General features: G+C 42.4%; 1 protein-coding gene across 11 annotated transcripts in view; it reads left to right on the top strand.

Moving 5' to 3' along the window:
• The window catches only part of LRRFIP2 (LRR binding FLII interacting protein 2), a 291,111-nt gene that overhangs the window by 246,554 nt on the left and 29,862 nt on the right, over window positions 1–14,695 (top strand). For all 11 annotated transcript variants that reach the window (XM_069215054.1, XM_069215036.1, XM_069215027.1 and 8 more), the window contains 2 exons: window positions 3,649–3,698; window positions 9,782–9,902. In XM_069215054.1, the coding sequence (XP_069071155.1) occupies window positions 3,649–3,698; window positions 9,782–9,902 (171 nt within the window). The remainder of the gene's footprint in view (window positions 1–3,648; window positions 3,699–9,781; window positions 9,903–14,695) is intronic.

Below are 14,695 nucleotides of genomic sequence, written 5' to 3'. Positions count from 1 at the left end.
CATTGCCTCTTTACAATCTCTGGTTGAATCCCATCTCGTCATCTGCTGCTTGCTTTTAAGGAACTACATTTTACTTTTTGCCTTAAGCACTCCATGAGAGTGCATGTGTTTTTGGCTGTGTCCAGTGAGTGTCTCCCGTGGCACAGTATGCTTCTCTCTGTTGCCCAAATGCTTTTTCCAACTATTTCCTATTGCGTTTGCCCAAATGTTTCTCTTCAATGCTTCTCTCCACCCACGCCCTATCCGTTGTTTTCCTCAACAGTGTGTTGTTTTGGTATTCCTCAGGCTTTCTCGTGTTGCTTTTACGTCCCCTCCAGTCCTTCTCCAGTTGATTTCACATTCCCTCCATACCCCCATGTTGCTTCCACTTTTTGTGCCCACCGCCCAACGTGTTGCGTCTGCATTACCCCGCCTCCTGCATTGTTTTTGCTCCTCCTCGCTTAAAAAAAAAAAGCTTTAGTGCAATTTATTATCTTTTTGGTTACATGTCCAACTCTGATCCGTAACTGGGGAAAAAAAAAAGCACCTTTATCATTTGAAAAGCACACATACCAAAAAAATGATACGGGTGGCTGCATCAAAGGCTTTTGTTTTGTCTTTTTTTTTCTTTTTCTTGAACATTTGCCACGTTGCCCAGCATCTAGGACGGTTAAAAACATTGGAAAAGCCAACAGGTCACAAAGGTAAGACCTACTGGCTTTGTCAGTTCATGTTTCGTTTTAATAATGCAAATACAGCCACGTAAACAGAAGAGTCTGTTGCTGTTAATTTTATTTTGTGACATTTTCTTTTTCTTATAAACTATTTTAACCTTGCTCTCCTTTCCTTAGATAATTTTTGAATTCATAAATATTTTTCTTATTTTTTATAAGGTTAACTAGGTGGATCTTAGATCTGATCTCCAGTCTGTCATGGTATCTTGTCTCTTCTCCGGCTTAAAAACTGTTATATTGAACATAACCGTTTATCAGTGAACCCGTTGGCAAATCCTCATACGTTGAATTATAATAACTGGGGCTGAAATAATCAGCCCTGACACTGGATAAAATAAGAAACTAATTTGAATTTATTGTGTGGTCAAACACTTGGTATTTGCTGCTGAGGAGTTCCTCTTCAATAATATTGCTCCAGTGCCACCTAGTGTCCGCTGCCAGCATAGGTTTCCAGATCCACTCTGATACCTCGGGATCCTTTTGTAGAAATTAGTTAATCTGTGAGAAGATAGTTTAGATACCAGAAGTAAACATTACCTAAGATTAGTAATTTGTCAAAATTAAAAAACAGGGCGGTGAATGTGGCCGTACATAAGAATATCTTCCTCAAAATAATTGAGACAAGTTGTTGAAAAACTATTGGATCTTTACTCCTTACGATTGGTGGATACACTTGAATTGGGTATGATACGCCCAGAACAACATGGTATTTTGAGTTGTCAATGTTGTGGGTTGAGTTTGTGGTGACCAAGGGTATTTACATGGCTAAGTGGTGCCCGAATGATTTGTACAGTAAAGGCTACAAAATGAGAGGATCCCTCTAGTGAATTGTTAACCACCAATGGAAAGTTTGTTTTCTTTTATTGTGAATCAGAAATAAGTGGGTATTCTGATTGTAGGAAAGTGGGGTATGGGGGGTTAGTCCTTACAATGTAATACTCACAATACCCCAAAGATTATCCTTGGATTCACACTAAAAAATTCTTAGCTCAGTCCTGGTAGAGTGGCATAGAGCAGTGAGGCTTTTCTAGAGGAAGATGTGTTAAGCATTTCAGAACACCAACATGGACTACAACCAATTTGCACGACTCAAAAGAAATCTGACACCAATTTATTACAATAGAGCTTATTTTTATCATAATTTAGACACCAAACAAACAAATCAGTACAACTGGAGTTATCAGTTTTCAAAGGAACATTCAGGTACAGTATAACTGGCATTTAAACGTTACGTTGAAGTAAATGGAGCAAAAACCACTAGTGACAAAAGACCACTTAAAAGTTGAGTTATGTGGAACCCTTACAGGGTTAAGGTTGTGTGGGTCCTATGACCAGGCCATGACAGTTCAGTTTTACCTAGCCTGTGGTATGAGGGTGCAGAGTTGTTGCGCCTGTCCATGGTGCTTAACAGGACTCATGCTGGTGCTGAAATTCCCACGTACACAATGATGCAATACTCAGGATGGAACAACTCAGCTGGGGCTGGGTTGATGATGTCAGACAAAGGCTGCCCAGGGTACCCTGTAGTTGAAGTGTCGAGTTTGTGGTCAGTTACTGGACTAGCAACCAAAAAGCTTTGGCAGCAGTATGGGTGATAAATCTTTGGGAACTTTAGGTGTCTGTGGGAGTGATGTAGTGGCCTGAACCTTCGGGCCAGGCGAAACTAAAACTCTCAGAAGATGCAGTTACTTCAATAAATCCTTATTGAACTATATTCTGCCTCTGTTGTCTTTGCCTGCCTGTGATTTTTTGGTAACAGAGAAAGGGATGGGATCTGATCGACCACGATTCCCCTGAGCAGTCTTTCTTGTCATACGCCCGGTTGCCACAATCATCTCTGCCAGAGATGAGGCACTGCTAGTTAGCCGGGGAACCCGGATTAGATCGACAGGTGTCATGTGGTTTGGAATCATACTTAGTACTCACACTCCATGTGATCCTGTCTCCCAAATCCAGTAGCCTCATTAGCATAATGAGAACCTACACAACATAACTATAGCAGTTTGCCCTGCTCCTGCAGTCTGCAATGGCAGGCCTGCTATCAGTAGTTAGTTTGGGTTGCCCACAGTGGCTCAAATTCCAGCTGCAGCTTTGGGGACCCCTTTACCACCTATGCCCTGGGTACCATTTAATAGGGACTTATAAGGGGATAAAGTATTTGCCAGTCAGTGAATTACCAAGTTGACAAATCAGTTTTGGGTGAGAGCATGAGCACTGGGCCTGGTTAGCTGGCTCCAGTGCCCTAACACAGCCATAAACATCAGTACTGGGGGCAGAAAGTGGGGGGTGATCATACACATTAGACAGAGACTTAATGAACAGACGTTTTGATTTTTGATGACTATAGATGAAGTTAATTAGCTAGTGGAACTTGGAACGTATGGCGTGCTTTAAATTGTCTATTCGATATTAAGATTGTGACACACCTGTACATTTTCTGTACATTTCTTAAGAAAAGAAAACGGTAAGTTTGAAATTCATGTAAAATTATTGATATTACCCAACTTTGTAAGGTTTTAACAGTGCATATATGTGTTTTGAATATTTGGAACAGAGGAATCCACCCAAGAAATGGTTTAGTTAGGAGAGGTGCTCATTTAGATAATGGTACAATGTGACTCTAAACGTCGACAAAAAATGTAATTTGTAAATGTATCGTTGAACATGTTATAAACTAACAAATGTAATAGTGATCATTTGGGGTAGCCCTTAGATTCCTTTGTACTTTTTTTTCTTTAGCATTTCTCAATGATTAAAGCATGCTTCACTGACAGAATCTACACCTTCATAGTCTAGTACATTTTTACACAAAATACAGATTATCCAAATCTAACACCATTGGTTAGTGCAGAATTTCCACCAAGCTTTGACACCCCCACAGAGTGCGCAGCAATGTATGGAAACCCAGTAACGTACACTTATTTTCTCATTTTAGATGTAAGGCTACGGAAACTGGCCGAAGAAAAGGATGAGTTACTGTCGCAGGTAATCGTGAAAGTTGATATATTACTGATACGTAACAAATTTGCTGTGATTAAACTGTATATTTAAAAAATGCTGTGTAAACATGTAAGTCTGTGAACTTATTTCCAAAGTGGTACAAAGTACGCCGCCTTGTGGTTCACTCCTTCAAATGTGCCCGACCATTTTAGTGAGCCGAACAAGTTCAATCTTTAAATATTTTGCTTCCCATGTGGCTTTTCCCGCAAGTTCCTTTATTTTCTACGGATCCATGGGGACTGAAATTATTATTTTATTTTTTCAAAGACAGTCAAGTCAGTGCGTGCCCAGATTATTTGTTTCCCTTCATAAACTATATTGTGGCTTTTGAGGCAGAAGGTCAGGATACCTGCAGAAACTTTTATATCACTGTGCACCGCCCTGAAACCTGCAGGCAGGCAGTTACAAAATAGCTGGGAAATCCTCGAGCCTTCGCGGTGCGAGTCCCAAACTTTGGAATGTCTTGTATCTTTGCCCTGGGTAGGAACTGAAACGGAGCACCCAGGAAATATCCTCAAAAATGAACTATTCGACCGTGTTTTAACTGAACTACCCACAAATCGCATCTCACCACTGGAGAATGTTGGAAGGGTCTCTGCTTATAAGTAGATGGGACAGTGTTATGTAAAATAGTACACTGCCCCTATCTGCTAGGCAGTTTGCACCTGACACACACTATATGGCAGTGAACCATATTACATACAGAATACTCTAGTCCCTTTACTGACTCGAGTTTGTGTCTGTGCTTTAAAGAGCACAGCACTGAAAGGTGCTTCGAAACGGCCAGTCCGACTTACAATGCAAAGGGACCACCAGCTATTTGAAGTGGGGGCAGTAATTCCAGTACAGCCAGTTGCAGTTGCCTGCAGGGAGACACCCGGCATCCTGGGGGATGCCTGTGTTCTCCCTCACGCCATCTCACCCACACAGTGGTGCCTTCTGGGAGCACACTCAAAGCGCGTCACTGCAAATGTGGCGCACAATCACTGTGCTTCCCATATGGCCTGTGTGAGTCTGTACCTCCAGCTGTAACATGGTACGGGCGCAGGGGTAAAGGTTACTTCATTTGCATCGGGCTACGCTGACTGTTTTCTGCGGAATTATAATCCGTACATGAGAGATTGTAAAAACCATTGCATCCTCACACCTACAATCCTTGGACATAACCTCCCATCTGAGGTAGAGGGGCCTGGTACTTGATGCAGTACTCGGGTAAGAATTTTTCCCAATACTGCAAGTACAGACATAGTTCAGTATATTAGGATGCACACTTCCTTCTTGATGCTAGATCACAGCTTCCTCCAGAATAATAGAGGAGTTTGAGTGTCAGGAATGTGTGACAGTGAGATTTATTATTCTGATCCATTCCTTAAGGTATTTTTTTTTTTTTAAACTAAGGATGCAGTGGTCCCCTCCTGGGCAGTTGTTTAACATACTAATGCATCCTGATAGTTGAAGTCATGATTACAGTGAATGGCATGTATAGAACCATTTGGAATAAACTGCCACATTACTGTAGTTTCCAGTTGTAACACCAGAACTGATGCTTAGATTGGAACAATGTTTTTTGTGGTGAGGTGATGTTCCCGTATAACAGCAAATAAACTAAGCTGTCACTGGAGATGTCTCCCAGTGTAGAGAAATTCTTTATGCATCTCCTTAAATTAGAATTGACTTGATACCAAAATAACAAATCTGATTATCCCTGAAAGGAAAATAGCTTAGGGTATTGGGAGAAGAGGTGCCCTGATTTGTGCACCTTGTTAGAACATTGGCCTTTACTGAACCATCAAATGATCAGAATGACCAATCCTTTAAACCATTACCGTCTTTGTTGCGGTCACTTAAAGAAAAGTTGTTTAATGTTTGTAGAAACCACTAACATTATCAATGGTTCCCTGACCTGTCACCTGAAAAAAACAGTGCTTCGTACTGTCAAAGTTACCAAGGGTCCCGAAAGTGCCCTCACTCTGACCATTTTTACGGCTCTGTACATGATGTAAAATGAACCAATGAAAACATTCATTGGACACATCAAGAAGAATTGAACTTGAGGGCATGCATCCTCCTTGTCCAATCAGCTGAAATGCCTACTCCCTCCCATCCAGGAATATCTCCAGGTGCACCAGGACTTCATTGACCTATCCACAGTCACTTGAATATAAATCCGTCTTTTACATCTTTATGGTTTTATTTACCAGGCATTGGTCAGCACAATTTCTAACTTGTTTCCAGAAAAAATATTAACAGCATTTTTCTTCCATATCCCTAGAAGTCATCTATGCCATAACTACGTTCATGAAAAAGGATAGGCTCGTATACCACCAGGGAAGGTGTGTGTATACTCCTGCGTCCCTTATCACCAAAACATTCCTGTTTTTACTAAAAAAAATTCAAATTCGTCCCCAGCTGAAAAAAAATCCAACTTGAACGTTTACCTGAGCGGAGCCTTAGTATTCATTTAATTTCAATGGTTATAAGTGGAGAAAAAAGTACTTAAATTGATGTGTTTTTTGTAAAGCGATAACAGGCCTGCCATCTTCACAATTCATCCTGCAGACGTTGCAGAGGGACCTCTATATTAGCCATGCTGCTTAGTTTATTAGCAAGAAGAGTTCAAGGGTTCTAGTATGAAAAAAAATAGATTACATAGGAATCACGGCTTCAGTGGCTTTTGCATAATCGTGCAAGCATAATAGGCAAATATTGTGTGTTGAACGTGCACTACAGCAAGAGGTGAAACTACCAGAGACCCCTCCAGAAGATAAGAAAAACTTGGAATTGTTGGACAGTGTGATCAGTCTCGATTTAGAGAGGTCCATCATGTTTCTACACAACCTCTTACTCAGTGCTTCACTAGCCACCTATACATTTGGAAGTTTTGAATAATAGTGACATGACTTTTAAGAAGCTGGCCTCTCTGGCACGACATCAGTGGTATCAAAGATGTCCTTCAGCTATTGCAACTAAAGATGTAATAGGGAATATTGGCTCTCCCAGCTATTGATTACCATACCACTAAAATGGAGACCGGGACACACATCTCAAGTGGAACACAGAGTAGGTCTCTTAGACCATTTTACCCTCTATTATTCATCATGGCTAAAAGAAAAACGGTAAGTTTCGTTTTGATGCTGCATATCATCTCCATGAAATAAACGTCCAGACTTCCAAGCATACTGAACTGGAGGGTCAGTTGATACTAGAGCAGAGATTTTTGTTTTCCGAAATATAGTTGTGAATCAGAGGTTTATACACGATTGAACATTTCTACAAGTTTTTTCACTGTGATGCTCCTTACAAATGGAACATATTTCCCATTGCTGGCCCTTAGCCTTCACTTTTGTGGGGGGGGGGGAAAGTGAGCCTGTCTGTGTGTGTGTGTATGTATGTGAACAGTATTGTACCATGGTCCATAAATGCCATTGTAGATCACTCCATTTAGCCTTGTAATGCCGCCTTTAATGCAAAGTATTTACCCTCTGTGCTCATGTAAGGTAATAGCTGCACCCTTGCAAATGGTCTTATTCTGACCCTCGCAATATACACCATCCACTTGTTTAGATTGCTCACTGTAGCTAGCAGAGGAACTCAAGCTTATCAGTAGGCCCTGGCTAGAAAGTGGGTTATTGGTAAGGGCAGGTAGGGGCCTACACTTAGCAGTATGCCTCAATTCACCACTTGGTCCAGTCAAGGTCTCAATAAATTAATCCTTGCTCAACCCTTCGCAGCTTGACCCACAAGCAGTTAGGCTTAATTTAGGAGACAGGTGTGTAAACCATTTAATATCAGCAAAATAATAAGTAAAGCACAACACACAATTATAATCCGACACCAATGTGTAAAAATAGGAAACACTTTTATCTGACACCAAAATGATAAAAATCCAATGTAGGGAACCAGAGATATTAATTTTTTAAAGATTAAAAGTAAAACCAGCGCTTGGTTTGCCTCTTGGGGTCTGGCACTACTACTCCCATAATGCACCTCTTCAACTTATGGAGCTTTTTACAATAGTTGCTCCAAACTTCTGGATCTTCTTTTTGGGTCCTTGAACTGTCCATAAACTTGATCAAAGGTTCCAGAAGCTCCTTGGGAGTCGGGACTACAATTCCCAGAATATACCTGGTCAGAATCCTCAGATGGCCACTGGACGCTGGTCAGCTGGGCTCTTCTTGCAGGACTTCATGCAGGGAACTCTGGTCAGCTCATTCGTACACGTAGCTTACAGGGAGTCCACTCCTGGTGCTGCAGAAGCAAGGCAAAGTCCTTTTCTTGGTGAAGCCAGAAGTGTGCCGCTCGTGCAGTTGTTGTGGGTGCAGTTCTTCAGGTGCAGACCAGGGCTTCAGCAGGGCAGTCCTTCTCCAGTATCATCTTCCGGCAGGGATCTGAATTGTTGGGCAGCGCTGCCATATTTATCCTTGCTTCTGGGTTGGTAAGGAGGGGTTGCCACTGACCAGTGGGGTGCAGAGTGCCACTCTCTGTGGTGACCACTTCCTGTTAATTGTGGAAAAAATCATCCCAGAAAGTAACTTTCTTTAAAAATCCAACAAGGAGGAAATCTCTCCTTGAAGGTAACATCTGCCTGAGCCCACCTATTGGTGTGGTCAATTTTTCCTAACACACCCTTTCCAGTCCCTCTACTAATCTAGGTGTTGGGCTCCAATCTGGCTGGGGGAACAGGAAATGGGTCCCAGGTGGCTTTCCCTCCTTTGAAAACCAGTTTGCCCAGTCTCTCCCCCCCTCCCCTCTACCATATGCTGCAGCAGTTCTCCTCCCACCAGATGCCTCCTTTGCTTCAGCCCAGGCCACTTTACACCTAATTAAGGCAGCTTGGCTCAGGCTGGCAGAAACTGACCAATCAGGAAAGACCACTGCAGAGTTTTGGTAACTTTCAGAAAGAGTTCTAAAACTCTTTCTCTGTACTACCTTGGCAAGTTTGGGGATTTATTCTAACTTTCAATTTGATATCAAACTTAACAGATTTAGCTCTTTTCTAGTGGATATTAGACTTTATTAATTTCAAATATTGTCTCCCAGTGTTAGCTTATGGAGCTAATGTACTACAATTTGGAAAAAAGGACTTTGCCCTGTTTTTCCCCTCAACAGGGCTTATAAAGCATCTTTTATAAAGTCCCTGCTTATATTTACACTGCACCCATCCATTTGGGCACTTAGGGCAGTTTAGGACTTTCAAAGTACTTTTAATTCCAAAGTCGAATTTGGCGTTAACTTAAAAGCAGCAAACAAAACAGGCCTGCCTTTAAAATGACACTGGACACCACAGCAGTGCATCTATGGGTGCACGAACTATACTGGGATCCCTAAACCTACATGCTCTAGCATATAATAGGGACTGATGTTGGTAGGTTGTCAGAGCCATTTATAACTATGCCTAATTTGCATATTTCATTTTAATCAGAGCACATGCTCTGGGACTGGTTAGTAGTGCCAGGGGCACCATCAGTCTGAAAACCCCAGTACTATTTACAAATGGGGGCAAAAAGTGAGGGGGCTTCTGCAAACAGCCAGTTTTATCACACTCCAGAACCTTAAATGCGACTGACCACTGATTTAATGGGGAACAGTACATACCCTCCTGGATCCCAAATATTTTGCTTGCAAAGATTACGATCTAGAGTTCCGACTTTGTGTAGTGTCAGTTGGTAAGGACAGAGAGAATACATGCTGCTGTAGATACAGATGACAGTGATTTTCTCATCTACAACATGGTATGACTTTAAAAATTGTTTATGGCTTTGCATGTATTGTCAAACATGCAGATTTTTAATATCTAGAAAAAAGTGTCATTTTGATATTAAATCAGCTAAATGCATATTTCAAACAGTTTTATTTTTATTCAGGAGGATATACAAAGTGAACATTTTTCGATATGTTTATGGTGCTTAAAAATGTTTTAGCAAAATATTTTTATCTGCTGTGATAAATCACTCCGGAACAGAGCTGTTTTAGCAAGAGAAGAACCTAAATTGCCTGTTTTAACCATGTGTTACATATTGAAAAAAGAAAAACTGTATTTAGATTTGTTTTTCTAAATACTGTTTCAGATCAGAAAGCTGAAGTTTCATTTAGAGGAGGAACGGCAAAAGAATTCAAAGAATGAAAACTCAACCACTGATTCAGCAGTACTAGAGAACGGTTCCGATTTGCAGTTAATAGAGATGCAAAGTATGTATACTTAAGACATGTCTACTAATCTTGCATTGCCTAGAAGACTTGGAGTTTTGAGACCTTTGTTTTTTTTATATTGGGTACTTATGTAAAATAAACATTAACCTACCCCCCCATGTCATTCCAGTTCGCTTAAGCTACAAAAATATAAAATGAAATAATGTGGATCCTTTTAATATCGTTTCTGATGGTTTATTTCCTTTGATCCACCTTGAGGCTGTTACACAGGAAATACGAAGACATCTGTAATACACACTTATTGCTCAGAACCTCTGTCGTAGATATATATATATATATATATATATATATATATATATATATATATATATATATATATATATATATATATATATGTTAGGTGGCATGTGTAGCTGCAGATACACATGCTGTGCCTTATCCTGCCATCTAGTGTTGGGCTCGGAGTGTTACAAGTTGTTTTTCTTCGAAGAAGTCTTTTCGAGTCACGAGACCGAGGGACTCCTCCCTTTCGGCTCCATTCCGCATGGGCGTCGACTCCATCTTAGATTGTTTTCTTTCCGCCATCGGGTTCGGACGTGTTCCTCTTCGCTCCGTATTTCGAATCGGGAAAGATAGCTAAATATCGACAATTCGACGGTATTGTTATCGCTCGGTACCAGGTTAGTGTTATCGTATCGGCACCGATCAAAGAGGCGTGCCGTCAGCCCTTCGGGGCTTCCGATCTTCAGCGGGGCCTGGTCGGCCCAAACGCATCCATCGACAAAGACTACTGGATTGGACCCCCTTCCGCTTCTTTCCGAAGTGCCACTCGAAGTATCCTTATACAGACCAACACCTGGTCTGTAATCTGTGTTTATCACCAGAACACAGGGAGGATACTTGTGAGGCCTGTCGAGCGTTTAGATAAAAAAAGACCCTTCGTGATCGACGGGCGAGAAGACTACAAATGGGGTCGACACTGAGAGAACAACTCGAAGCCGAGGAGGAGGAAATAATTTCCATCCAGGGGACAGAGACTGACGATTCCGAAAGTGAGCGAACCACAACGATGCAGAAACCAGTGAGTAAAACTGCCCCGTCCAAAACTCTCACTAAAGATCGTTAAGGCCAAGGGGACGCCACCGCCAGCAAGCCATGGCTTAACCCATCGAAAAGAAGGTGACCAGACATCGGCACTGAAAAAGGGCGGAGATTTGCCGTAGACTTCTGACTCCGGTCGAGATTCTGGCACCTAACGATCTCGAAACAGAGAGTTCGACTCACCCAAGGTGAGAAAAATAACGTCGGAACCGAAAAAGACTTTATCGGAAACATCGGTACAGAAAAAAGCAGCTTCGGAGCCGAAAAGAAGCTCTTACACAGAAGAGCAAGAACTTTCCAGCCAAATGCATGAAAAGCACAGATTTGAGCAGGAAATAAGTATGGTTGAGCCAGACCATACGCAAAGGAGGTTGCATATCCAGAAAAAGACTGGAAAAATACAAACTCTTCCTCCAATTAAAACAAAAAGAAAACTGGCATTTCAAGAGTCAGAAATGCAGCCAAAGGCGAAGGTGGCCAGAGAAAAAACACCACCACCAAGTTTTTCGCCACAACCTTCACCACTACACTCACCACAGTTGTCTCAGTTGGGAACACCTCCTATGCATTCACCTACGCATACAGGGATGACGCAGGATGATCCAGATGCATGGGACTTGTATGATGCACCAGTATCAGACAACAGTCCAGACTGTTAGCCAACAAAGTCGTCACCTCCAGAGGACAGTACTGCATATACGCAGGTACTATCAAGGGCAGCTACGTTCCACAATGTAGCAATGCACTCTGAGCCAATGGAGGACGATTTCCTGTTCAACACCTTGGCATCCACCCACACTTCCTGCCAGAGTCTGCCAATGCTCCCGGGCATGCTCAAATATGCAAAACAGGTATTCCAGGAGCCAGTCAAAGGAAGGGCTATCACGCCTAGGGTGGAGAAAAAATACAAGCCTCCCCCAACGGATCCTGTGTTTATAACACAGCAACTTACACCAGACTCAGTGGTTGTAGGAGCAGCAAGAAAGAGGGCAAACTCTCAATCGTCAGGAAACGCTCCACTGCCTGACAAAGAGAGTAGGAAGTTTGACGCAGCGGGCAAACGAGTGGCAGCACAGGCAGCCAATCAATGGCCGATCGCAAACTCACAAGCCCTACTTGCTCGCTATGACAGGGCACACTAGGACGAGATGCAACACATTATACAACACTTGCCCAAAGAACACCAGAAACGTGCCCAGTAGGTTGTGGAAGAAGGACAAGCAATATCCAACAACCAAATAAGGTCCGCATTAGACTCGGCAGACACGGCAGCACGAACGGTGAACACTGCAGTAACCATTCGCAGGCATGCATGGTTACGAAGCTCTGGATTCAAGCCAGAAATCCAACAAGCAGTGTTGAACATGCCTTTTAACCAGGAACAATTGTTTGGGCCGGAAGTGGACACAGCATTGAAAAATTAAAGGAGGACACTGAAGTGGCCAAAGCCATGGGCGCGCTCTACTCCCCACAGGGCAGAGGCACATTTAGAAAGCCACAATTTAGAGGGGGGTTTCGATTGCAAACACCAGAGCCTTCCACCTCGCAAACCAGACCCACCTATCAGGCACAATACCAGAGGGGAGGGTTTCGTGGCTCATATAGAGGCGGACAATTCCCAAGAGGAAGGGGAAAGTTCCAGACACCTAAAACAAACCAAACAGTGACTTCAATGTCACAAAACCCCAACACTTAACACCAGTGGGGGGGGAGACTTACCGCATACTATAAAAACTGGACACACATTACTACGGACGCATGGGTCCTAGCCATTATCAAACATGGTTATTGCATAGAATGCACAAACTTCCCGCCAGATGTGCCCCCAAGGGCACACAATATGTCCAAGCAACACTTAGACCTATTACAACTAGAGGTCCAAGCATTATTACAAAAACAAGCAATAGAGCTAGTACCCAACCATCAGACAGGAACAGACGTCTACTCACTATACTTCCTAATTCCAAAGAAGGACAAAACGTTAAGACCTATATTAGACCTCAGAACACTGAATCTCTTCATCAAGTCGGATCACTTCCACATGGTGACACTTCAAGACGTGGTTCCCTCACTAAAAAAGGAGGACTACATGTCAACGTTAGATCTCAAGGATGCGTACTTTCACATACCCATCCATCCTTCTCACAGAAAATACTTAAGGTTTGTAATACACGGCGTACACTATCAATTCAAAGTGTTACCGTTCGGGATGACAGCCCCAAGGGTATTCACGAAATGCCTTGCAGTAGTAGCCACTCACATAAGGAGACAGCAAAGGCACGTATTCCCATACTTAGACGACTGACTAATAAAAACCAGCACTCAACAACAGTGTCTTCTTCACACGCAATACGTTATAGAAACTCTACACAAACTAGGGTTTTCTATAAATTACCAGAAATCACATCTGCAGCCATCCCAAATACAACAATACTTGGGAGCAACACTCAACACACAAAAAGCGATTGCCACTCCAAGTCCACAAAGGGTCCAAGCGTTCCAAAATATAACATCAAGCATACAGCCAAACCAACACTACCCAGTAAGGTTTGTAATGAAACTTCTAGGCATGATGTCTTCATGCATAGCCATTGTCCCAAATGCAAGATTACACATGCGGCCCTTACAACAGTGCCTAGCAAAGCAATGGACACAAGCACAGGGTCAACTCCAAGATCTAGTGTTGATAGACCACCAGACACACTTCTTGCTTCAATGGTGGAACCCTATAAATTTAAACCAAGGGCGACCATTCCAGGACCCAGTGCCTCGAGATGTGATCACAACAGATGCTTCCATGATGGGGTGGGGAGCACACATCAACATGCACAGCATACAGGGACAATGGGACAATCAACAACAACTCCACATAAATCATTTAGAACTGTTGGCAGTGTTTCTAGCATTAAAAGCATTTCAACCACTAATAGCCCACAAACACATTCTTGTCAAAACCGACAACATGACAACAATGTATTATCTCAACAAACAAGGAGGGACACACTCGTCACAACTGTGTCTCTTAGCCCAAAAAATTTGGCATTGGGCAAGTCACAATCACATTCGCCTAAAAGCACAAACCATCCCAGGCATTTAAACCAGTTGGCCGACAATCTCAGTCGAGATCACCAGCAAACACACAATCCTACAGGATTACTTCCTACGCTGGTGAACACCAAAAATAGACCTTTTTGCAACAAAAGAAAACGCAAAATGCCAAAACTTCGCGTCCAGGTACCCAGACCCTCAATCCAAGGGCAATGCGTTATGCATCAGTTGGTCAGGGATATTTGCTTACGCTTTTCCCCCTCTCCCAATCATTCCTTATCTGGTAAACAAACTAAGTCAAAACAGACTCATACTAATACTCATAGCACCAACCTGGGCTCGCAAACCGTGGTACACAACACTGCTGGACCTATCTGTAGTACCTCACATCAAATTACCAAACAGGCCAGATCTGTTAACTCAACACAAACAACAGATCAGACACCCGAATCCAGCATCGCTCAATCTAGCAATCTGGCTCCTGAAGTCTTAGAATTTGGACATTTGGACATTTAGACCTTACACAAGAATGTATGGAGGTGATTAAACAAGCTAGAAAACATACTACAAGACATTGTTACACAAACAAATGGAAAAGATTTGTTTATTACTGCCACACTAATCAAATTCAACCACTACCTACATGCTTCCTCAAAGGACATTGTAAGCTACTTATTACACTT

Source organism: Pleurodeles waltl, chromosome 2_1 (genome assembly GCF_031143425.1).
Source record: "Pleurodeles waltl isolate 20211129_DDA chromosome 2_1, aPleWal1.hap1.20221129, whole genome shotgun sequence".
Lineage (NCBI taxonomy): Eukaryota > Metazoa > Chordata > Amphibia > Caudata > Salamandridae > Pleurodeles > Pleurodeles waltl.
This window is presented reverse-complemented; position numbering and strand designations above follow the sequence as displayed.